General features: G+C 29.4%; 4 protein-coding genes across 7 annotated transcripts in view; all 4 read right to left on the bottom strand.

Moving 5' to 3' along the window:
- Positions 1–1,001, bottom strand: part of LOC122527064 (sodium/potassium/calcium exchanger 4-like) — a 48,635-nt gene extending 47,634 nt beyond the window's left edge. The window contains exons 1-4 of the mRNA XM_043650882.1: positions 947–1,001; positions 794–862; positions 652–707; positions 367–483 (exon numbers count right to left, since the gene is read on the bottom strand). The gene's annotated coding sequence lies outside the window, so the exon portion shown is untranslated. The remainder of the gene's footprint in view (positions 1–366; positions 484–651; positions 708–793; positions 863–946) is intronic.
- A 3,368-nt stretch (positions 1,002–4,369) lies between these two features.
- On the bottom strand, positions 4,370–9,324 carry LOC122527036 (heat shock 70 kDa protein cognate 5). Of its 2 annotated transcripts, XM_043650819.1 has the most exons (11): positions 9,111–9,323; positions 8,649–8,710; positions 8,368–8,513; positions 7,854–7,977; positions 7,476–7,784; positions 7,116–7,278; positions 6,573–7,029; positions 6,097–6,393; positions 5,797–5,984; positions 5,556–5,696; positions 4,370–5,489 (listed from the first exon to the last, which is right to left on the bottom strand). In XM_043650819.1, the coding sequence occupies exons 1-11, from the start codon at positions 9,201–9,203 to the stop codon at positions 5,391–5,393; spliced, it is 2,079 nt and encodes a 692-aa protein (XP_043506754.1). In that variant the 5' UTR covers positions 9,204–9,323; the 3' UTR covers positions 4,370–5,390. The 2 variants fall into 2 exon arrangements, with proteins under 2 accessions (XP_043506754.1, XP_043506753.1); XM_043650818.1 differs by having other exon boundaries at positions 7,476–7,977; positions 9,111–9,324.
- An 840-nt stretch (positions 9,325–10,164) lies between these two features.
- LOC122527037 (peroxidasin-like) lies at positions 10,165–19,355 on the bottom strand. 2 transcript variants are annotated; one of them, XM_043650820.1, is made up of 8 exons: positions 19,252–19,355; positions 14,462–15,233; positions 13,599–14,026; positions 12,780–13,027; positions 11,260–11,509; positions 10,848–10,966; positions 10,603–10,762; positions 10,165–10,525 (listed from the first exon to the last, which is right to left on the bottom strand). In XM_043650820.1, the coding sequence occupies exons 1-8, from the start codon at positions 19,314–19,316 to the stop codon at positions 10,447–10,449; spliced, it is 2,121 nt and encodes a 706-aa protein (XP_043506755.1). In that variant the 5' UTR covers positions 19,317–19,355; the 3' UTR covers positions 10,165–10,446. The 2 variants fall into 2 exon arrangements, with proteins under 2 accessions (XP_043506755.1, XP_043506757.1); XM_043650822.1 differs by lacking the exon at positions 19,252–19,355 and adding an exon at positions 18,880–19,109.
- Positions 19,356–19,992: 637 nt separating this feature from the next.
- Positions 19,993–22,845, bottom strand: LOC122527038 (U4/U6 small nuclear ribonucleoprotein Prp3). Of its 2 annotated transcripts, XM_043650824.1 has the most exons (6): positions 22,726–22,843; positions 22,424–22,649; positions 21,958–22,169; positions 21,090–21,882; positions 20,648–21,005; positions 19,993–20,573 (listed from the first exon to the last, which is right to left on the bottom strand). In XM_043650824.1, the coding sequence occupies exons 2-6, from the start codon at positions 22,569–22,571 to the stop codon at positions 20,174–20,176; spliced, it is 1,911 nt and encodes a 636-aa protein (XP_043506759.1). In that variant the 5' UTR covers positions 22,572–22,649; positions 22,726–22,843; the 3' UTR covers positions 19,993–20,173. The 2 variants fall into 2 exon arrangements, with proteins under 2 accessions (XP_043506759.1, XP_043506758.1); XM_043650823.1 differs by having other exon boundaries at positions 22,424–22,845.
- Between the last annotated feature and the right edge of the window lie 629 nt (positions 22,846–23,474).

Below are 23,474 nucleotides of genomic sequence, written 5' to 3' on the forward strand. Positions count from 1 at the left end.
ATCGTTTTAATAATAATTATTTATAAATATTTATAATTTATTTGTTCATATGGATATTTTATTCTGAAGATTTATACTGAAAGCATATTCTGATTTTATAAGTAATTACTAAGTAATTATGATTTTATAAGTAATTACTATAAATGTACATATTCTAATTGTTAAAATCGCGATGTGCAAGAAGCCCTATCCTGATCTAATATAAAACCTGAAAAAGATGTTACTACTCACGGGTATAAAAAAATACCCGCGGTCACTATGCTCATCAAAAATTCTACGTATACAACCAGTCACCCGTGCCGATTCAGACCTTTTGTCCTACGACATGATTGAGTGACCGGAGGAACATAAATGCGTGTAACTTACGCGACAGATACGAAGAACATTATCGTCGATGCTGGACCAAGGAAAGTCGTTGTGAAGATTCTTCTCAAGCAGATATCATTGAGAATCCATGGTGAAAGTGAACGCCGTGAAAAATTTCTAAAAGCATAAAGACAAAGTGTTATTTAAATTAAATTTAAACTTTTATAATGATAAAAATTGAGACTTTAATAATTTGAAATGTTTTCATTTAATAATTATAATATTACATTTGACTTGAATGGAAAGAGAGCTATAGAGAATAGTACAATGTGCTAAAGTACTTACATTCTTAGCTTTAGAAGCATCGTAAGATTCATAGAGGTTGAGGAGAATTGGAAGATCTGTAACAAAACATAAAACATTAGAATTTGTACAATATTTAAAAGTAAAGCAGAATTTTAAGTTCGAGATAATGAAAGATTCTTACATTCTTGGCTTTAGAGCTACCGCTGGATTTTCCTCAAAAAAATGCAAAAAAATTGATGCTGTGATGCGTCTGTAACAAATATCAAACATTATATTTTTTTGTCAAATTTGAAAAATTTGAATAAACTGAAGTACAATATATAAAATTACTTACGATCTTGATCTTCAGGAGAGGCCTTATCCTCTTGAGCACTGACTCTAATATACCGAAAACGAATGTTGAATAAGAAAAAATATAAAAAAAAGAAAAATAAAAGAGTATTAACGCGCGCGATTAAGTAACAATCGGACTCACTGACTCTAATTTCGTGAACTATAGCTTAAATGAATTAATTTAATTTAATAAGAGACATTTTGCTCAGAAAAATATTTAAATACTGCGCAACAAACATTGACTCTACCAACTGCATTGCGCGCAGTCATAAAATTTTCTGAAAATAAAGCTGATTAGTAGTGGGAGAGCGAAGAGTACGAAAATGCGGTGAAATATTATGTGTAATAATTATTTGGTTAAATAATTAGTCACTTTAGGGAACTAAAGATTATGCACAGTTTTGGTAATCTAACAGATTTTGATGAGTTGAAGTCGAATGTAAATTTTAACTTAAAAGTTCACAAGACAAACACAAATTTAACAGCTATTGATTTAAAGTTTTACCTGAGAATTTCTCGATAATACGAGGTGCACTTTCTTCCGCCATGCTTCCCGCCTAAGAATCGATCGTGAGAAATATCGATTACGATTCGAGAATCGTAGTAAATGTTTTCATATTTCACCGTTGGCGCTGTAATCTAGACCCAATACGCGCGTATTTCGAACGAAACGTTAACTCAGAATAAAAAATTCTGCTCTAAATTAAATACTCGTAAGTTTTTACTAATTTAATAAACATAAATTATGAAGTAACTTACGAATATAACATAATGAAGTATGCTCCTTCGTAGCCTGTGATTTTATTCTATAAATTAATTGTCAAACAAATCGTTGTATTCTTTTATTGATGTAATATTATTATATTTAATAAATAATTCTCAGAGCAACACTGTCCATTACTAGTAAATTTGCCTAAATTTCTTCATTAAAATAAGTTAAATGTTATCATACCTTCATGAAGAGCTATCGGATTTATTATTAATCATTTGAATTTCGCGGTATTCTTTTGAATTTCATGGCGTTTCGTAATGCTTCGAAATTTCCCTCGCAATCAACCAATAATTAATCTGTAAGTGAACAAAAGAAAAGTAAAACTTTTAAATGAATATATAAAAGAAACAAATTATATAAAAAATGATATAATGATCAAGGTTAAATCTTATTTTGAAAGCTCCTAATACGAGCTATCAAGGTAAATGAACACTTGACAATCAAAAAGACGATCAAAGAGAAAAAGATTATTTAACTACAAATTATAATATTTGATGAACTATTAAATCAAAACGTACGTTAATTAAACGTTAATAATAACATGGCGAAAGATTATGAAAGAATTATCCAGTTAATAAATATCACGCACAGAATGATGTCTTAACACTTTGATTTTCGGTAATCGACTAACCTTCTGCGCAACAGGTTCGCGTTATTAACTTGGCGGATTGTTTGCGTCATGCACTAATAGGATTTACAGGAAAACAATATCCTACGAAAATATCGTATATATTTATGCATAAATATTCAAATTAATGCATAAATAATGCATATTGCACAAATATTTAAATTTATGCATAAATATTCAATATTTCATTTGATTATATAAACATTTTTACGTCTATCAGTCTGAATATCGAATCATGAATTTTCAGACTGAAAATATTAACTAATATGATCATTATGGCCTCATTACAATATTAATGATAAAATATTTTATATTTTATATTTTATATATATAAAAATTTTCTATAGTATATGTTTAAGTATTTTTGTAAGTCGCTGTATACGAAAATATATATCTATTTTCGCTTTTAACCATCAACTGATTGAACATACGTATCGATTAATTGAAATGTTCTCTAATTTTATTTTTTTGTAATAATATTAATTTTCGCTTGTATCTCTAAATTCTAATTGTAACTAATTATAATACGAAACTTTAATGTAAACGTGGCGTACCTCTATAAACGTTAATATTTTCGTGATTCCATCACATTTCGTAACATCTGAATACTATTTCATAAATATAGTGTTATTGTAAAATTCGTGTTATGTTTAAATTTTATGTACATAATTCTGATATTTGTGTCTTATAATAATTTATATATTACTTTTAAATTGTTTGAAGATCCAGTGTCGAGTATTCTTATAAACATGCGCGATAGAAATAGAGTGCGCTGTTGTCGTGTTGCGAGTTACATAACAAACAATTGTAACGTTATATTTTATATACAACGACTTATGGAAAAAAAATATTTGAACTGTTCATATTTTCAGCATTTAATTAACGAAATATACATATATGTTAAACTAATATGTTTAGAGAAATATGATGACGATATAATAAAGGAAATGTATTAAGGAATAAATTTTTTTCAGTAAAATTAGATAACGACTTGATAAAATAGTTGATACGTTTAGTCTTTATATACTTTTATATGTTTTTAGAAAAGTATATGTGTATATATGTATGCAATATGTATGTAGTTAAGACAATTAAAATTGCACTATATGAATTATTGCACCAATATACATTTTTTAATATTATATATTTAATGTTTATCTAAAGTTTGTTTGCAACTATTAAAAATAGAATAGTTTGATCTATGTTAGAATTTAAATTTAGCAAAAACATACATTGTGAGGAATACATTTCTTATTACATGAAACACTTGATGGTTTTACATGAATTTGTTTATATGAATTTACAATGAATATCTCTAATATATTATACAAACCGCTATTAAAGAAACACGTTATACAAGACTTATTACAATTATTAAGATTGTATTTATTTAGATCAATTTCTTTATAAAAACATTGATAATTGTTATAAAGATTGTTTTTTCTGCAATTTTAATAATTATTAGACTTTGTCTTCTATTTTTAATAGAATAGGAACTACATATACATGATTTTGTTTAAAATTATAATTAAATTATAATTATTTTAATTAAGTGTTATTATTATTATTTGTACATAGGAGATTAATTGTATCATCATAATTATACAGTTTCTGATAACTTTAGCTGTGAAACATAGTTGTTTAAAATGTACATAAAAGTTTTATACAGAATTACAGATCATTACTGTAGTCTTCAAGCAAATTGTTTCACATTTTCAAAGTATTCAATAATTTATTTGAATATACGTATATATTTACTTAAAAAAATTAACTTAATTGATGTTTAATTTATTAAAAAGTACAAATTTAGTAATCAAATATTTTGAAATAACTTAATATATTTATTTTGAAATACGTAAGTCATAAGAATATATCAAATATAAAATGCGTCTTTCAATGAAAATATTCTATTTTTAATAGTTGCAAACAAATTTTATACAATTTTTCATATATTTACATGTACATTGCTTTTTTTATAAATTTATTAGATAACGCACTGAAAGCATTGAAATTAAATTCTAAAATTGTATTTCAAATAAAAAATTTTAATAACATGGTTACACATAATATAACATTTCCTAAAATAATCTACATATCGCATATTTTCTAATTTGTTATGGATCGAGCACTCATTGCATTCTCTCTATTTTCTTCCACATTCATACTAAATTAATAAAGTCTTACGATTGCATTTCTTGTTTTTCAATTTTCATTACTACTGTTAAACGTGCTTGCATTTGCAGCACGCTCCTTGAATATAATAGCAAATCTGATAGCAATAAATGCTATGAGGTAAGCAGTTATGTACAGTTTGCAATTTGGCTTGCTTTTATCAAATTGTTAATATGTAATAAATAACATACTATGTATAGCTTCTTCATAAAGATTCACATTTACATATTCAATTTCTTAAATTGTTCATTACCAACCGGTAATCAGGTTTTTAAATCTGATCATTTTCAAAATATTCTTTACGTACTTTATTTTTCAGATTTAAATTTATTATACTAATTTAAACATGCTCAAAAATTATAGTGCAAAATTAATTTTGTTATAATTTTGTTGCATGCTATATAAAAATGCATTTTCCTCGAGCAACGATTGATGCTCTTATAGTTGTGTGTGCACAATTAATTTTTTGTTTAAATGTAATTAATTTTCGCCCAGTCCATGCCAGGTTACTTTGATCAGTTGTTAAAGCACGTGTTGATCGACTAACAAAGTAATCATCGACTGAATGTGTTAAACGTTCAAGATAATGTAACAGTACAAGTAATAACAAGTACAGTATACAGTAAAATTCCTGAAATATATAAATAACACGTGATGAGAGATTCTATTTTATGTGCACAATGTACATAAAATAATATATTTATAAATATATTTATAAATTGTTTCTTCCATTTTTTAAATTATAAACATTATTAAATGATATTTAGTATTTGAAACCTAGTTCCAAAATAAGTATAATGAAAATTTTGATACGAGTAAAAGTGACCCGGCTTTGGCCTGTCACACCACCACTGTTTGTCAATTATTCGAGAATTAATTCTTCTCTTCTTTCTTTTCAGGTCCATCTTCTTGTTGCTGTTGTTGCTGTTGCTGCTGTTCATTTCGACCTTGTCCTTCTCGTTCTGCAGCCATCTGTAAATAATCAAATGAATTTAATAATGTATATTTCCAAAAAGATGTAACAAATAAATCACGCACCTTCTTATAAGCCATTTCAAACAATTTAAGACTCGCTTGTTGCAATTCATTTGTTTGTCTTTTAATTTCTTCTGGTTCTGTATCATCTTTCTTAGCTAATGTTTCTCGCACTTTTGCAACCAATTCTCTGAGTTTGTCACACTATAAAAATTATTAAATTATAAAATTAAGTGGTGTTATTAAAAAAAAAAGTTAATACATATTATGTGCCATATATGTAGTTATGTATATAAAGATTTACTTCGTCTTGTGGTAACTGTGCTTTAAATTCTTCTAATTTGGATTCTGTGTCGTGAATAATGCCCTCAGCTTGATTCACAGCTTCAACTCTTTCTTTTTTAATTTTATCTTGCTTAGCATATTGTTCAGCATTTTTAACCATGTTTTCAATTTCATCCTTACTAAGACCACCACTGGATTGAATAACAACTGTAAATAAAAATTAAAAATTGAAAAATAGAACAATTTTGTTAATACGTATAAAGAATTAACACGTTGGTCCATTTATAAAAACTTATTCTTGATTTATTCGTTTACATACTTTGTTGTTCTTTTCCAGTGCCTTTATCTCGAGCAGATACGTGAACAATACCATTAGCGTCAATGTCAAATGCAACTTCTATTTGTGGTACTCCTCTAGGCGCAGGTGGAATTCCAACAAGAGTAAATTGTCCTAAAAGTTTATTGTCACTAGCCATTTCTCGTTCGCCTTGATGTACTTTGATTTCTACTTGAGTTTGACCATCAGCAGCAGTAGAAAACACTTGGCTTTTTTTAGTAGGAATTGTGGTATTTCGAGAAATCAATCGTGTGAAAACACCACCTAATGTTTCAATACCTAAAAAATACAAATATTGGATTTAATTATTCTCTAATCATATGTAAATGCTTAAAAATTTATTTTGGCATAATAACTCAGCAGATTAAGTTCTTCATTTCGATCAGAGAGAAGATTAGTCTTAATCATCATAGTTTAAAAATAGTCTTAATGAAATAAATAAAAAAGTAGTTATTTACCAAGTGATAGAGGAGTAACATCCAAAAGAAGAACATCTGTTACATCACCAGCAAGGACGCCACCTTGAACTGCAGCACCTACAGCAACAGCTTCATCGGGGTTTACAGCTTTGGATGGTTGTCGACCAAAAATTTCTTGTACAGTCTGTTGAACTTTAGGTACTCTTGTCATACCACCAACTAACAATACTTCACCAATGTCAGATTTTGTTACTTCAGCATCAGAAAGTGCTTTTTGACATGGTTGAATAGTACGTTTAATTAAATCAGCAACAAGACTTTCAAATTTACTTCTTGAAAGTTTAAGGTTTAAATGTTTTGGTCCACTAGAGTCCATAGTTAAATAAGGTAAATTTATATCAGTTTGTAAAGAACTAGACAATTCTATCTTTGCTTTTTCAGATGCTTCCTTCAATCGTTGCATAGCCATTGCATCCTTAGTTACATCTATACCTTGCTGTAGATAAAAATAAAAATATTAAAACATTACATGTAATCACTTTTGACATACTGAAAATAGTAAACTTATTTCAATATACATACATCTTTTTTAAATTCTGATACAAGATAATTAACTAATGCATTATCAAAATCTTCACCTCCTAAGAAGGTATCTCCATTTGTGGATTTAACTTCAAAGACTCCTTTTTGAATTTCCAAAATTGAAATATCAAAAGTACCACCTCCTAAATCATAGACTGCAATACTGAAAGAATATATTTTATATTTAAAATATGCTTTTTTTAAACAATTAAAATATTGATATTTAGTTAAATTAGTCAGTAAATAATTTCAGCATATATACAAGCATTTAATAGCTCTAAGAGACGAAAAATAATGGCATCATTCTTCGTTTGATGTACTTCGCAGTAATATTATGTTAACAATTAAAAATATTCTTACATTTTATCTTCTGTTTTGTCCATGCCGTATGCAAGAGCAGCTGCTGTTGGTTCATTAATTACTCTAAGTACATTAAGTCCAGAAATTTGACCAGCATCCTTAGTAGCCTGTCTTTGTGAATCATTGAAGTATGCAGGAACAGTAATTACAGCATTTTTCACTGATGTACTTAAATATGATTCTGCTGTTTCCTTCATCTTCATGAGTACAAATGCACCAATTTGACTAGGAGAATACATTTTGCCATCACCTCCTTGTACCCATGCATCTCCATTAGAGGCACGAACAATTTTATAAGAAACAGCTTTCCTAAAATTATAGCCATTTAAAAAACAAAAATATTCAACATTTATTAACATGTATATAAAATATACATACATATCTTTTTTTACTTCAGAGTCGTCGTATCTTCGTCCAATTAGTCGTTTTGTAGCATAGAATGTGTTCGCTGAATTTGTAACTGCTTGACGTTTAGCTGGCATACCAACTAGACGTTCTCCATCTGAAAGTTGTGCATTATATATTGTGTTTAATTTATCACTTATACTTTGTTTAATACAAAAGTTATTCCAAAATTAAATAATTTTAAATATGATTCTTATTTTTATAATTTTAGAATTAATTTAATATAGATATGTCACATGTACTTCACACTGAACTTTTTATTCAAATTACTGATTTTAAGAACATTTATGAAATGAATGACAATGCACATTGCCAATAATGAAAAGTATTAAATACTTATTTCACATATATAAATATATAGGCTTGTAAATTATTTAAAAATATTTTATATTAAAAATTCTATTACAAATTATGGAAACATCAATTCTCTAATACGATGATATTTAATTAATAAAAGAGAATAATTAATAAAAGTTTAAATTTTAACCTTTAGTAAATGCTACGTAAGATGGAGTCGTTCGTGAACCTTCTGCATTTTCAATAACTTTGGCTTGTTTTCCTTCCATAACTGCTACACATGAAAATGTTGTTCCAAGATCAATGCCAATAACAGCACCTTTCACACCTTCGGATCTAAATAAATAAGAAATACGTTTTAACTCATGACATTTAAAATCACAATTAGTGATGCGTCGTTGATAATACATAAAAATTAAATGTTAATTTCAATATATAAAATAATTGTAACAAGATATAGCATCAATTTACTTGTGTCTGTATTGTTGCAGATCTGTAAATCGTTGGGGTACGCTGAATACAGGAGCCGCAGCCTGAAAAATGTTTAAATTTATATATTCTAAATGTTATATTTACTATTATAATCAATTATAATACGACAAAAGCGTTTCATAATGTTTGGTACAAGTAATGAATTTAGATACAATAAATAGTAATAATGCTCTATCTTTTCATAAAATTAATTTAAGATATATAAAAACTAAATATCTTTAGAAAAGGTGGATCACGTGCCGGCTACGAAATAGATATTACTTAAATGTTGATGAAACGAATATTTAAGTGTAGAAAATGTTGCCGAAATAAAAACAAATGTATAATAACAAGCTTAATCTTATTAGAGGGTCAAATGATATTAACATTGTACAAATTTAATACAACGAAAAAATGTTCGGTAAATGAAATTGCACGCCGTGGATCGCCATCGGAACTTACATTTTTAAGAATTGTGCTGAATTGTTGTTTTCTACTAATGTCGCAGGTTATGTTGCTACAACTACGAGTCAACAATCTTGCAGCGGCCAGCATTTTGATTTTACACGTTTTAGTTTTTGAAATTTACGAAAAAACTTAAGAAAAGACGCGAATACCCTAACTTCACGTGTAGTGATGCAACCTTCACAGAAACTAGTAATGCGCAGACTATACGCGCAGTAAAAGTTCTTCCGTACGAGTGTAGAAATATTTGACCAATGAGAGTTCAGCTCCAAGAGAATCAACGAATCAATGTGTTGCATGGCCTTCTTGTTCTTCGTTACTCGAGAATTATCCCGAATATTCTACTACAGATATCGTAATCATTAATAAGGCAGATCGTAAAAAACTACAATCAAAGAAATGGAATAAATTGTCCATAATAGTTTAAATTGTGTATTTTAACAAAAAATAATATATCTCATTGTTTTGTTGTAAATGATAAGGATTATAGTTATTCAACAACTAAACATGTGAATGAAAATATCCTGTCGTTTCCGGAATTTAAAAAGTGATGTAACGAGTCAGCGGTATTACAGTTATATAATAAGTACAATTCAAAATTATTACAATTGTTTAAAATAATAATTTGTTCAATACTTAGAAAAAAATATGATCAGTTATGAAAAATATTATTTTAGCAAACAAAAGAGGAAAAGGTTAATATGCGTATCTTTTATCAAATAAAATACTTCTTTGTTATTCGATTTAAACATTAATTTGTTACTTTTTCATACTTAATTCTTTATAATAATATAGAAATTAATAAAAAATTTTTATATATCTATATATTATGAGTAATTAATTTTATATATTATCAATAAAAAAGTTTTATATATTTACACTAAGCAGCATTATTAAAAATTGTACATTATAGGATGAAACATTTCTAAGTTTTTGAAATCTTTTATTATTTTTTACTCATATATAATTTTCTGTATAATCTGTTAATTATAAAATTATAAAAATATTTTATGTTACTTTATGTACAGAAAATATGAAAATATTTCGTTAATACATTTTTTGCATACAATTATTGTACTGTTACAAATATTACAAATATATAAAAAATATTAAGTATATGGACATGTTTTTGAGTACATAGTAATGCGTTTCATTTGTAAATTCTTCATTAATTTTTAATTTAGCAAACTTTTTTTAAATCTCTCTATGGTAAAAAAATAGAGATTTATAACTTCAATGATAAGGAACAATGTTGTTTAACATAAATGCTCGTATTTTCTGTTAATAATAACTAGATAATATTTGTTATGTACAATTGCAAATAGTAAAGGAATTATGAATCGTTCCTTTCTTTCCAAAATGAAAGCTTTGGTGATCCGCTTGTGTGTATCGTACAGTTTATCACTTCGTTTCTAAAAATATAAATTATTCATTATTTCTTTTGTCCGAGAAAAATAATTATATATTACTATATTAACAATAAACTTACAAAAAACGATCTTTTAGAAGAAATGCTTTAGGTTGCACCCAATGCAATCTCTCACCATTGTAACACAATATTTGTGTCATTGTGATTTTTCGGATTTCTTCTAATTGATTTAAGGTAAACGATCCTGGGGTGTTCATATTCTCATACCAATATCTATCACCTGTATTATAATTTATAAAATATTATATCGTAAATTATATACTAGAGTAATATATTTATAATTAACTGTAGACATCGTGAATTACCAAAACGAATATTCCGAAAAGTGCGGCCCAATAAACAAAGAAATGTTGGTCCTAAGACTGAGTCAGGTAAGGGTGCTTCAGAAAGTAGTCCCGTTACTAAATCTATATCTCCCACGTTTCTGTAAATTGAAAAAGAAATATTACTATGTTTTCTTAATTTTTTATAACAAATATCTAGAATGATAACTAGACCGTAGATGCAAATTTCATGCAAATTTGCATTTTTATGAACAAAAATAAGAAAGTAGGAGTACAGATTTATTACACTATTAAATATTACAGTGAGTATTACACTTTGAATATTTCATATTTTTGCAAATATTTTGCATTCTGTGTATTTTTGGATCTTTAAATTTTTCATAAATGCATAAACATCTACAGTACATATTATACATATATATTTCTCTCTTACTTATAAACTTTTCGTAGTTTTTCTATAGTATCTTTGGACATTGCTCCTCTAAAGTCTTCAAAACTGCTGACGTATGATAAATTGCAAAACGATCGCCATTTGACATAAGGTGGTAAACCATGATCCCTTCCTTGCTGTATGATTTGTGCAGCGTAATCCACAGCAATATCGTTGCTTTTTCCATCATGAAAATATCGTTCCAAAAGGATTTCATTCAATCCCGGCGGCAATGGCTTCCTAGAATGTCCCGCTGTCGCGGAAATTAAATCTTGCATCCTAGATCGCCATTAAAACCAAGTTCTCATGGGACAATGTGTTAGCAAATTGTAACAATATTTACAAAAATTTTATCTATATATATTTTCTCTATACGTTACGTATACTTTGACAAATTTTAGTAGTTTTCTTTCAAATATTATGATCAAATCTTAATGGATATGTACAATGAAAATTTAAATCAAATAGAACTATCTTAGTAATTAGACTATAATATCTTAATAGAATTATTATTATTAAACAATATATATATTATATTTATTACGTAAATTTTATACTATATTAAAAAGTAATTTTACTAGAATTAATATAATTTATCTAATTTACTGTATTAAATATACTGTATTGTATTAACGGACGTGCTTTTTTTGTATTGATTATCAATTTTTAAATTTAAAAAAGATTATAAAAATGCTCGTAATATATTACTTTACTTGTTAATTTTCACATAATGAATTCTAAGGTTCATGTAACACAAAGAGTCTGTTACTGTACTCTGTAATTGATAAACGCTTTGAAAGGTTGCGTTAAAAACTTTGCCATTTGAAGTAACATCTGTAGAAACAATTCTAACAAATAGTTTGCTTGATCTAATGGCATTTAGATTGACATACATTATTCTACATTAACCGTAACTATCTCTTTTGTTTTAACCGGGAAAATAAATACGAATGAAACAAGGACGTATTTTTTAATTACGTAAATTATTTTTCTAATTATTTTATTTATCATTTAATTGCGTGTAAATAATTTACTAAATTTATATTGATCTGTTAGTTTCTTTCAGTTAATTATGACATTAATTTAACTAATTTGAGATAATCAGAAGTTTACTTAATATAATTAACATTTTAAAATATTTATATTATCATAAAATTAAATAAAGCAGAAATTACATAAAACAAAAAATGTAAATCAAAAATTAAATAAAGAAAAAATTCATGTAAATCTCATAAAGTTTTTCAATGTTAATCAACTCCACTTTCTTTCTCCAATTTCTCAATTTGACTACAAAAGTAATTTTTTGATTCTTGTTTGATTAAGTTTAGCAATAGATATTTTTAAAATATAAATTACATGTTACTATCTCTTGCTAATTTTGTCGGTAGCTCTAGTGCGGAGTTGAGTATCTATGGAGTTAATAACTATGAATGACTCGTATATCTTTCGATGATTAAATTTCGCGAGATGTACGTAGGAATTCTTTCTCATTGAAATAATATTTGCATGTAATTTCAACTGACCTGTAGCGCCGACGATCAGACGATCAATAGCACCAGCTTCATAGAACTCTTGCGGAGCATAGAAGGCCGATAGTAAGAACCTTTCTCCAGACTTTAACGCCGATCGCGAGTCAACTAGGTCGAGGGTTTTTGGGGTCAGCGTGGCAATGAAGAAGAGTCCAGCAGACGCGGCAGCGTTCGAAAGTGTCGCATCCGTTCGAGGATCGTAGCCTCGAAAGTATCCCCGATGTGTTAAGCGTAACTGGTACCTTTCAATATTTTAAAAAATCAAATCAGTTTACTGTATATACATACAATAAGAAGCGTAATTGAACAAGTAATACCAACAAATTGTCGATATTTTAAACTGTTACTTCGGAAAAAAAAAAAAATCATATAGTGACATTTTCTCTCGTTTTAAAGCGTAAAGTTCTCCTTTGATTGCGTTTGTTTTTTCAAAGTTCGTACTCTCCCACTCGCATGATGTAAATCGATGATATCCCATGCGCAGACTTTAAATGTATGGAATCGAAAGATGTGTTTTTGAAGTGGAGTTCTTAATCCATTAAATACCATAAGTTCAAAATACGTAAACACTTCATACATAAAGTAACAAATTAGTAAAATTAAATAAAAATTTCATAGTACCGGTCCATCTAATGGATAAAACTATTGCATAAATTCAAATTAAAGTATCCCCATTTTACAGTAATAAAATTATGAACTAAAGAAGAAATTATGAACTAAATAAAATGTATCCACGCGGGTGTATCCACGTATCCAACCAGTGGAACTGTTAATCCGTTAAATTAATTATGAAGGAAGAGAGAGGGCACGTACTTGTCGAGAGTTGTTTCTCCAAGAACAACGGGTAGAAACTCGTTATAAGTTATATGCTCCATTTCCGCGATAACGATCCTTCTTGCTTCTTGGTAGAGTCTCTCGTCGTTCCAGTGAGGATTCAGTTGTCCCAGCACTGTGGCGACTCGGTTATGTTCACGTAGAAAAAGTACGTGCATTAGAGTGAGACCGGGGTTCTCGTTTACCCGCGAATCTCCGCTAAGAAAACACGGGAAAGCTCTGTTCGCGCTTCTGCAACTTTCGTACTTCGGCGAAGGCATGGGCAAGTTCTTCCTCTGCGTATTAAGTAAACCGCCGTTGCCGGATCGCAGAGCTCTCGCTAGGTCTTCCGAACTCCCATAAACAGGAGAGAGGTCTAAGTACGAGGACGCTTGGTTGATCTGTTGTCGAGGACCCAATTTGCACCCCTGCGTAAAAAAATACTTTTACAATGATTTTACGAATTTCGCGTTTACCTTATAACTAACAACTTGATGAAAATGACTGGACATTTTTAAAATTTTACGATTACTAAAAATATGTGAGTGTTTTTAGTTATTATTTAATTATGAATTCTAGTCCTAAAATTCACGCTGAAAGAGAAATTTGTTTCGCTTGAGTGCCATAACTTTTTACTTTATTTAGATGCATTTACATTTTACACGCACTTTGTACATTTTCGAATTTCTAAATTTTCCATGAATTATTATTTCAATCTATAGAGTTTTCGTAATTCGTCAAAATATTCGATTTAGTTATTATTTAATCATTAATTCTATTTTCTACTTCAACGATTCGTAAGAGTTTCGTAAGAATTTTCGCAAATAATTTCATTCACACACATATTCACACATTTTTGTTACCTGCAGTGAATTTCCAGGATGCGGCGCCGATCTAGAATATTCCATGCAACCGACGGGGTTATCAGCTCGGATTGGGAAACATTCCGGATGAAAGTGTTCGTAGTCGACGTCGCAGCATTTTAATTTCCCTCCGTTGGGTAGTTCCATCTTTGGCGTGTGCGCGAGATCGTGAACGAGGAATTGGCCGAACAACGCGGTGAGCGCCATTAGATAAGGATGCTTAACATCCGATCCCCCAGAATGCACTCTCAACGAGACCTCCCTGGCGCTGGGTAAATCTGTACGCGGCAGAGAGACACCATCCACGTAATCAGACGGTAGGAATCGTACGTAAGCTTCCATAGCTGCACCCCAAGTCGGATGCAAGGCGTTATTGCATTTTCCGGTGTGCGTTCTGTAGCGGGGATTGACGTTCTTGCAGCTGTTCATCACTTGTAAAAATGTAGGCGAGTCGGGACAATTGATAGCAGCTACCGAGGGTAACACGGAGGATGCTTCTTTCGACGACATGTTCAATGCTTCCACCAACATCACGGCCATCGTTTCTATCCGCAGAGCCTTCCTCGACAAGTTTTGAGCGTGCTCGGTCATCTCGTGTGATGCGCCGAGGAACCACGAGGGAGAACCATGATTCAAATGCGTCCGCGAGTTCAGGATCGCTTGTTCCGCTTGATTGTATTTCTCCATTGAGATGTTCGTACGTTTGCTTAGGTCCAGTAACATGTTTGACGGTAATATTGTACTATCGACGAGTACCAATACAGCGAAGAATCTGTGAATTAGAATCTAAGGATAGGAGATACGAACTCGCTTCTATGTACATACAACATCGTAAGCATCGATATTTCGTCTAATCTGTAAACATTGGAACTGATGTTATCGTGATATATAGTGTAGAGATAAGGGTATTTTTTTGATTTACTCTGATGAATGAGTAATAGGATTGAGAGGACAACGTTTTTGGGAATATATTATAGGAAGTACATTGGTTTATTTTTTTTTAAGAAAGTTAAAGATTTCTAGTAATCACATGCTCAATTTAAGTTATGTCCTGATTCTTCATTATTATTAAATACATTATTAAACTTTTATAGAAAAATAAGCTTTGTCATGAGCTTATTTAAAATGTATAGTTTGTTTAAAAAATTAAAACATATTGAACAGAGATTGAAAACTACCAAAGAATTCTTCCTTTTTCCTCGAAAGAAGGCAAGGATTTATGTTTGTTTAAATTTGTGAAAGTGAGCAAATTAAATTGATAAATTTTAATAATAAATATTAAAATTCAATGGCAAAGGTAGACCTTTGAAAGAAATAAAATTGTGGGAACGGAAAGCACTTGTTTTATAACGAATACAGATTCTTGCAGCAACTCCAGTTCCTTCGAAAATAATCTTGTGAGAAGAAAACTCATCAATTATCTGTAATAAACTTGAGAATAATACGCCTGTAGAAAATATTTTTACTATCAATATCGTGGGAACAGAAAGGTAACGTTCATTTCTTGTTATAAGCAACGCTTTTATTGTTAGGGTAAGTAGATAGATATCTTACGATCTCATGGGTCATCATTAAAAATTTGAAACTTAATTGTAACAAAGATCATATCTGTTAGACCTTTCTTTGTTAAACAATACATAACAATATACAAAAAAAAACTCCCCTTTCGATAATTAAGTGTAATAATTTATAATAAATTTAATAATTACACACTGCAACCATTATACAAATTATAAAATTTTACGTCGAAATTTATACCAAATTTCTCTTTCTTTTAGCTACTTTCTTCGTTTTCAAAGAGAGGAAAATATTTAATTGGACGTGACGAAAGTTGAAACTTTCGTAGCTGGTATGAAACATTTGCGTGAGCATTAAAATTGTGAGAATGTAAAAGGCGTTGAGAATACCGTGATAATGTTATACCTTCCACTTGAGGTGAATTCGTGAGAAATTGTCTATCACGCAGTAGTGTACCTTGCGTTACCTAATAATTGTCATGTAAATTCAATGATTGTCTTATTACCTAACTTGACAATGACGCGATAGGATCGACCATTAGAAACACAATTACAGGGTTGGGTACTTTTGGACTAGAAGTTCTTGTTGTTTCTACATCCGCATTGTAACTGAATCAAAATACGTGACGAAAGTATCTAATTTTTCATGCAATGGAATTAATAAAATTCGTTTATGACTGTTCTCCAGTAGACTATTGTCTTTGCATAATACTCCTTGGACAAGGAAAAGCAAAAAACACATTTCTCTTATTTCATAACCAATGTCAACCTGAAACTGAAACCCTCCTTCTTTTGGATTTTCATAGTTGTCAATTTAATAAAAGTTAATATTTCTCAGTATTAGCCAAATGCTACAGAATACGGTATACAGATTCCAGCAAGTATATTCAATAAAGAATTATTAATCATTGTAAAGCAAAACTTCAATACTTTAAAATCTTGGTGAATTTAATTATGGAAAAAATTGTTTTAATGTCCATAAAAACGTTTAAATTTTGCCCTCTTCAAAATGATAAAAAAATTGGAGAAAATAAACTTAGTATTATAAAAGTAGTACGAAAACTTTCTAGAGTCATTGAACATAAAAAAAAGAGAATCTTGTAGTGCTAACACACTACATAGAACTAAATGTACATAAATGTATATAAATGTATATAAATATTCTTGTTAGTATAAAAGAAAAAGAAACGAATCTATATATCGATACAGAGTTGATCGCGTGACTAGTTTGAACATTTACTGCAGATACTGAATTAAATACTCTAAAGACCTTGTCTAGAAGATGGCATTTCACCTCATTCCGTGGGGAGTATTGTTCATTCTATTTATTGCGTTAAGTTCATTCATTGTGACACTTAGGTGCATCTTGGAGCCAAGTCTCTTTCTACTTAGCGACTTTTTTGATCATGCTGTGGACGAAACGAATACGTCCGACCTTAAGAAGAGATTGAAAAAGATTCGTTGCTTGACATTTAACTCTTTCCTGGTTCTTTTGTGATTTTCTTACGTAATCTCCTCTGCTCCCATGATTAGTGCCCGTATAAATTGGTGGTAGCTATTATCTGGGAACGTAATTTGTTCCTGTTAAAGATTTTTTTTTTAAATTTAAAATCGATTTGCATTAAATGTAATAATGGTATATACCCAATACTAATTTTTATAAATTATTATTATAAAATTTTGTTTTTCCATTTTTATCTATATGCACTTATCAATCATCTATTTTGTGAATAGTTGTGTTATTTATAACAAATATAACAAAATAGATTAGATTTTAATAATTAAATTACTAATATGGAATTATTTATATGAAAGAAAGTGAATAAATTTATTGAATTATTCATTGTTCAATGAATAAATTATTGTGAGAATGAATAAATTAACAAATTGTATTCCAAATGTCATTATTTCAATGTTAAAAAAATTAAATTTTAATATTATTATCGACACTGCCAAAATTGTTCCTTCTAATTAAACAATGTACATATATATGTATAATCTTTTTTCTAAAATGTCATTGCTAATTAAGAAAATTGTCACAAATGCGTGTGCATTTCGATATTTTTTAATTATATGAAACATATGTAATTTAAAATTAATAATGAATGATGTAAATGAAACTGTAAATGTTTCGTAATATATTCTTTATGAAACTTTAGTTCGTGATGTAGTTAAAGATATTTAATGTAAAAAAAATTCGAGTTTGAGAGATTTATAATTATAATATTTCTTTGCAGAGAAATTTATAATTCTTCTTAATAAAAATATTTACAAATATTAATTTGATATTACGTTGTCAGATAAAAGAAGATACTTTCAAAATATCACAATAATATCAATAATATTAACAATTATTGATATTCAGTGCGAAATTAATATTTTAGAGACTTAAAATTTACATCGATATATTTACAAAAATAAATGCAAGTACACGTGATTTTTCTTCTAGGATTGTTAACTAAATGTTGAATCAATATATAAGATATAAATTACAAAGTATTTGCTTGTAACACGTATTAAAAATAAATAATACAATTTTTATTACAAAAATAAGCTACTTGTTCTCAACATGTTTGCTTTATTGACACACACGTGTTTCTATTATCTATGCCAAATCTACTCATAGACAAATAACACAGATGATGCATTAATTGATATTTTAACATTTTTAGTTTCTCTTTAATAACAGAGCATTTTAATTCGCAGTAATTGAATACTGATACACTAGATAGAGATATAATGATCTGTAATTCTGATATTACCGTTAGAACATTAATGGAGGAAAGCATTTTCAAAGATTAAGCTATATCAAACGTACTAATTTCCTAGAAAAAAGTAACTTCAAATTTCGTGAAAATCACTATGTAGTGAAGTAATCGTAATATGGGCGGGAACACTCACCGCGACAGGAAGAGAAATATACCATTGAACGGTCTTCGTTTCACACACACGTACATTTTATTTTATTTTTCTTTTCTAAAACTTTCGGTATTAACGTAACGTTGATTGATCGTACGTTAATGCACGATAGGATTCATTTGCCTCATAAAATTTCGCAAGAACCGCGCCGAGAATGCGCAAGAGTACGGAGCGGTAAACCTGAACTGAGACCGATCCTCGAACGAAAGTAAAGCTTCAGTCCGTTCAGCGGATTTAGAGAGTGGGGCCCCATAATATAGGGTGTCAACAAGGTACCGCTGAACCAATACGCTTACTTAGGTAAAAGCACGTTACCGTAGCCGGATTAGTATAATGAACAAAACCAAGGTTTACCTTTCATAGACTATGTTATCTGTAGTTGCAGTTGGACGTGCAGTTTCCAAGGCTCCAAAGTGCATCCGCACTTTTGTGTATGTATATGGCACACCGTATGTATGTATACGTTATGTATTCTTTTACGGTACATCTCATGTGTAGCGTTTCAGTGCCACTATGCTAATTGACACTTACAGTCTTGGCTATAATGTTGTTCAAAGATTAAGATCCTTGGCGACGATGTCATGAATGATTAACTACGTTGGTTATATGCGCTCGTACGCCTACAATCTTGACGTGGCAATCCATAAAAGGATATTACACATTACATATAATTAATTACTTATGCCACGCGTGGGGAGACAGAGTTAAAATTTAGAAACAACGAATAAACAATTGATGTCAATTGTTTTGAAAATAATTAAAATTTCTCATTGAATGTGAAGGTTTTTGTCTTATAAATTTAATGTTATTTATTTGTATGTAACTTGTAATCATAAATATAATTTATTTTATATTAGATAGAAATTAGAAAGCAACACACTTTATATCTTAGATCTTTGTTTTGAATTAATAAGTATTATTCTTCTAATTAATCTTTTTATAATAATAACAATAGAATTCTTCAAAAGAGAAAATTTATTTGATAACAAATAAAAGATGTGATCTGAATTTGACCTATAAATAATGAATGATTTGAACAATTTCATTTCATATTTTGGATGGGTTTCTATAACTACTTAAAAATAAAACTGTTACTGAAGAGGCCTTGAGCACTTTTATTTTTGCTCCGTGTGCCATTGTTTACATTGTTCACTTTTTGCTATTTTTTGCTCCCATAATTATTTAATAATCATTTATTTAAAATGTATTGAAATTATCTATGATTGCGTCCATGTTAGCGTGTTAATATTTATTGCTGAAATTACAAAATCTATCTCTAAGAATGAACATCGTCAGTATTATCAAGTACTGCTCCACTATAAGCTAAATCCCAATAGTGTTCAACTTGATGTTTTTTAAAGTGCTCTCGAGCCATCTTTTCAATGGGACAAACTTTGAATTTAATTTCTCCGAAATGTCGTTGTTTACTAGTTCCTTCCCATACAAGAACGCATTTATTCGGCACGTCATTTCCGTCATTATCTTTTATAATATCTTCTTCCCATTTGATTCGAGTCATCATTAACCGTTTATATTTACTTAATTGTTTTGCTCCTCCTTCAACTACAACGACATTGCAGTCTCGGAAAAGCATTACACAGCCTGTTAGATAAAGTTGTTTTGCATTTGTTTCCACTTTAAATTTCTTTGAAGCATTATTTAAAAGATCACGTATTCTGTAATAACAATATTAATTTTTCCATAATATATATGTATATGATATAGTATTTAATTATGTTTTCAAACTTACCTATAAACAGCGACATGTACACCAAGTGTGGTATCCTCTTTAAGTTTTCTTGCCTTCTTTTCTCGTCTCTGATCAGCAGTAAGTCTTCGAGCTGCATTAGCATCCTCATGTGCTTTTAACCTTTTAGCCATTTGTTGCCGGACATGAGCTTCTATTTTCGTAGGATCTTGTACAGCTTCTGTGCCTAATACTCGCATAAGATTTGAAATTCGTAATTTTGGCTCTGGAGGAGGTTCAAGACCTAATCGAATTTTTTCTTGTTCTTCTTTCCATGCCTCTCGTCTGTTTTGCCTGCGTAATTTTTTGCGTTCTCTTTTTGTTAAAAATACGGGCATGTATATTGGTTTCAGAGGATCAGCTAAAATAAAAATAATAATTAACCAAACTATATAATTTAATTAGAAATGAGTGTTCTCTAAAAAAATGATCAGATAGTACATACTTGGTGGCCGCATTTGCGTAGGATGTTCTACAAGATTTGTAATAGTGGAACTTTTGATAATAGTAGGTTCATCTTCGTTTGGGTTAATATATCCTCCTGTTAATATAACAGAATCCCACCATTCTACATTAGGCACATCTTCGCTAAGAGCTTCCGTTTTCGGCGCTATGAGGGCTAATTTAGTTGCTGAACTTATACCAGTTTTTCTGGCAATTTGACTAATTTCATTTTGTAACTTCTCTAGCTGGGCTTTCATACGAATTCTTTCTGCCAATTGCTGGAATTTTCCAGGTTCGTGAAATTTGAGTGTACGTTTGCCTCGTACTGCGGGTTTGACCCCTATTCTAGTATCAAAAAAGTGTGTATCCTGGATCTCTTCTGGTCCTTTTGATTCTTGCAATTGGGCTTTAAATTCTTCACGTTTTTTCGCTCGAATATTAGCTTTTAATGTCGGTACTACTTGTGTAAGCTGTACTTCCTTGCCTGTTATATCTACAGTTCTTCCAGATTCATCTAAGATCAAAGGCGTTGGTTTATCTGGGACGCTGACATTACCAAGTAATCCAGAACTTAGTTTACTTCTAATCTGAGCTTGTAAAGCAGCAATTTTTCGTGCTTTGTCAGAATCCGTTTTACTTAGTAAACCCTGATTATACATGCTTCCTACGGTTGGCAAGGAATCTCGTGTTTTTAACAGAGGTTTCACCGGGGCAGCTTCTTCTTGTTTTATAGCTTTTAATGCTCTTTTCCTTTCTTCAATTTCTCTTTGAGCATTAGCCATCATTTGTCTTATCTGCATGAAAGCAATAAATAATTAACACAAGATTTATATTTGGTTTATGTTAACATTGTTACGAATAATTGATACCTTATCCGCAGATAACTGTGCTTCTGTCGTTTTTTCATTTTTGACTTCATCATCCTTAAATCTAGGTTTCTTCGCATCTTTATCTTTATCCTTATCTTCCACATGATTTCGTTTTTTATTTTTTTGTGCTGCTTTGGCATCATCATATATTGTAAATATTTTCTCAGTTAGTTTTGAAGCTTTTTTATCTTCTAGCAGAGCAGATAATTTATCTACAAAATTGGGGAAATGTTAGGAAAATATATTTTTATCGTATAAATTATACACTTAAAATAAAGTTTAAAATTAATTATATTAAATTAAATTATTTTTAAAAGAATGTAATTCTGATATACTTTCATTCTGTACCATAATGAGATAGAAATGTATATAAATCTATTGAGGATTAGATTCTTTATTAACTATAATATTTAGATAGTATCATTAATCAATTTATAAGATACATAAATAATTGATTATTACAAACCTGCTGTTTTGCGTTTATCATAACCTGAAGTAATACAATTGACAGCCGTTGTAACAATAGCAGGTTCCCCAAAACCAAGAAATTTGTGAACTGCTTTCTCAATTTGTGGTTTCATTTCATCTATTTCTTTTCTTGTTAAATATGCCATGTTTGCAATGTTTATTATAAAAAATTAATTCTTTCACGAATCCGTTAATACAAAATTAGTTACTTTGCAACATAACCTCTACAAGTTAGACAATGGTCATGATATTTGTTTATTAAACAATATTTTTTTTCGAATTAGATATTGGTAAGCATACTCAAATATTATCAACATCACACTGCAACATCGTAATTGTTATTTAGTTGTGTTTAGATATTCACCAGTCTTCATTCATCGTGTTAATACCAATAACTTCGCGAAGATGTTCACAGAAATATTCCTATAATGCTAGTGGAAACTGAATATAGGGAATTGTTAGAATCAATTTTATTACTAGAGACGAAGCACAGCGGCGCGCTGTTTAAAAGATATATCGTAGGATTTTAATGAGATTATTTTTAGTAATCGTATTTACCAGTAATTACATTTTTAAGAAAATTTTTAGCTATTGAAAAGTCTATGGATATGTCTTTATATACATATCATTATAACTAATGTTACGCTAATAATAAATTACAATTTGTTTATAACAGATTATACAAATATATACATGCATATAATGATTTTATTCGAAGAAACAGAAGTTTCAAACTTTTTGATTTCACAAATGATAAGCAAATACTGGAATCACGAAAAATAAAAATAAAATGAGATTTTTTATATATTACAATTTTATGTATGAATCTTCTGAAAGAGACAAATGCTTTGCGCAAACTTTTGAAATCAGCTCTTTAGACACTGGACATCTGTTGCTGTAAAGTACGACAGAAATTCCTGAGAGGTCATCCGCGTGTAATGAATCTAGATATATTCACGTAAAATTCTCTGATACCAACTTTAAATGAAACTAACAATATAAAGTAGCATAAGATGGTTCTGAAAAACTTATTGCTTTAGACATTTATC

Source organism: Frieseomelitta varia, unplaced genomic scaffold (genome assembly GCF_011392965.1).
Source record: "Frieseomelitta varia isolate USP_RPSP 00005682 unplaced genomic scaffold, Fvar_1.2 scaffold_208, whole genome shotgun sequence".
NCBI classification, from domain to species: Eukaryota; Metazoa; Arthropoda; class Insecta; order Hymenoptera; family Apidae; genus Frieseomelitta; species Frieseomelitta varia.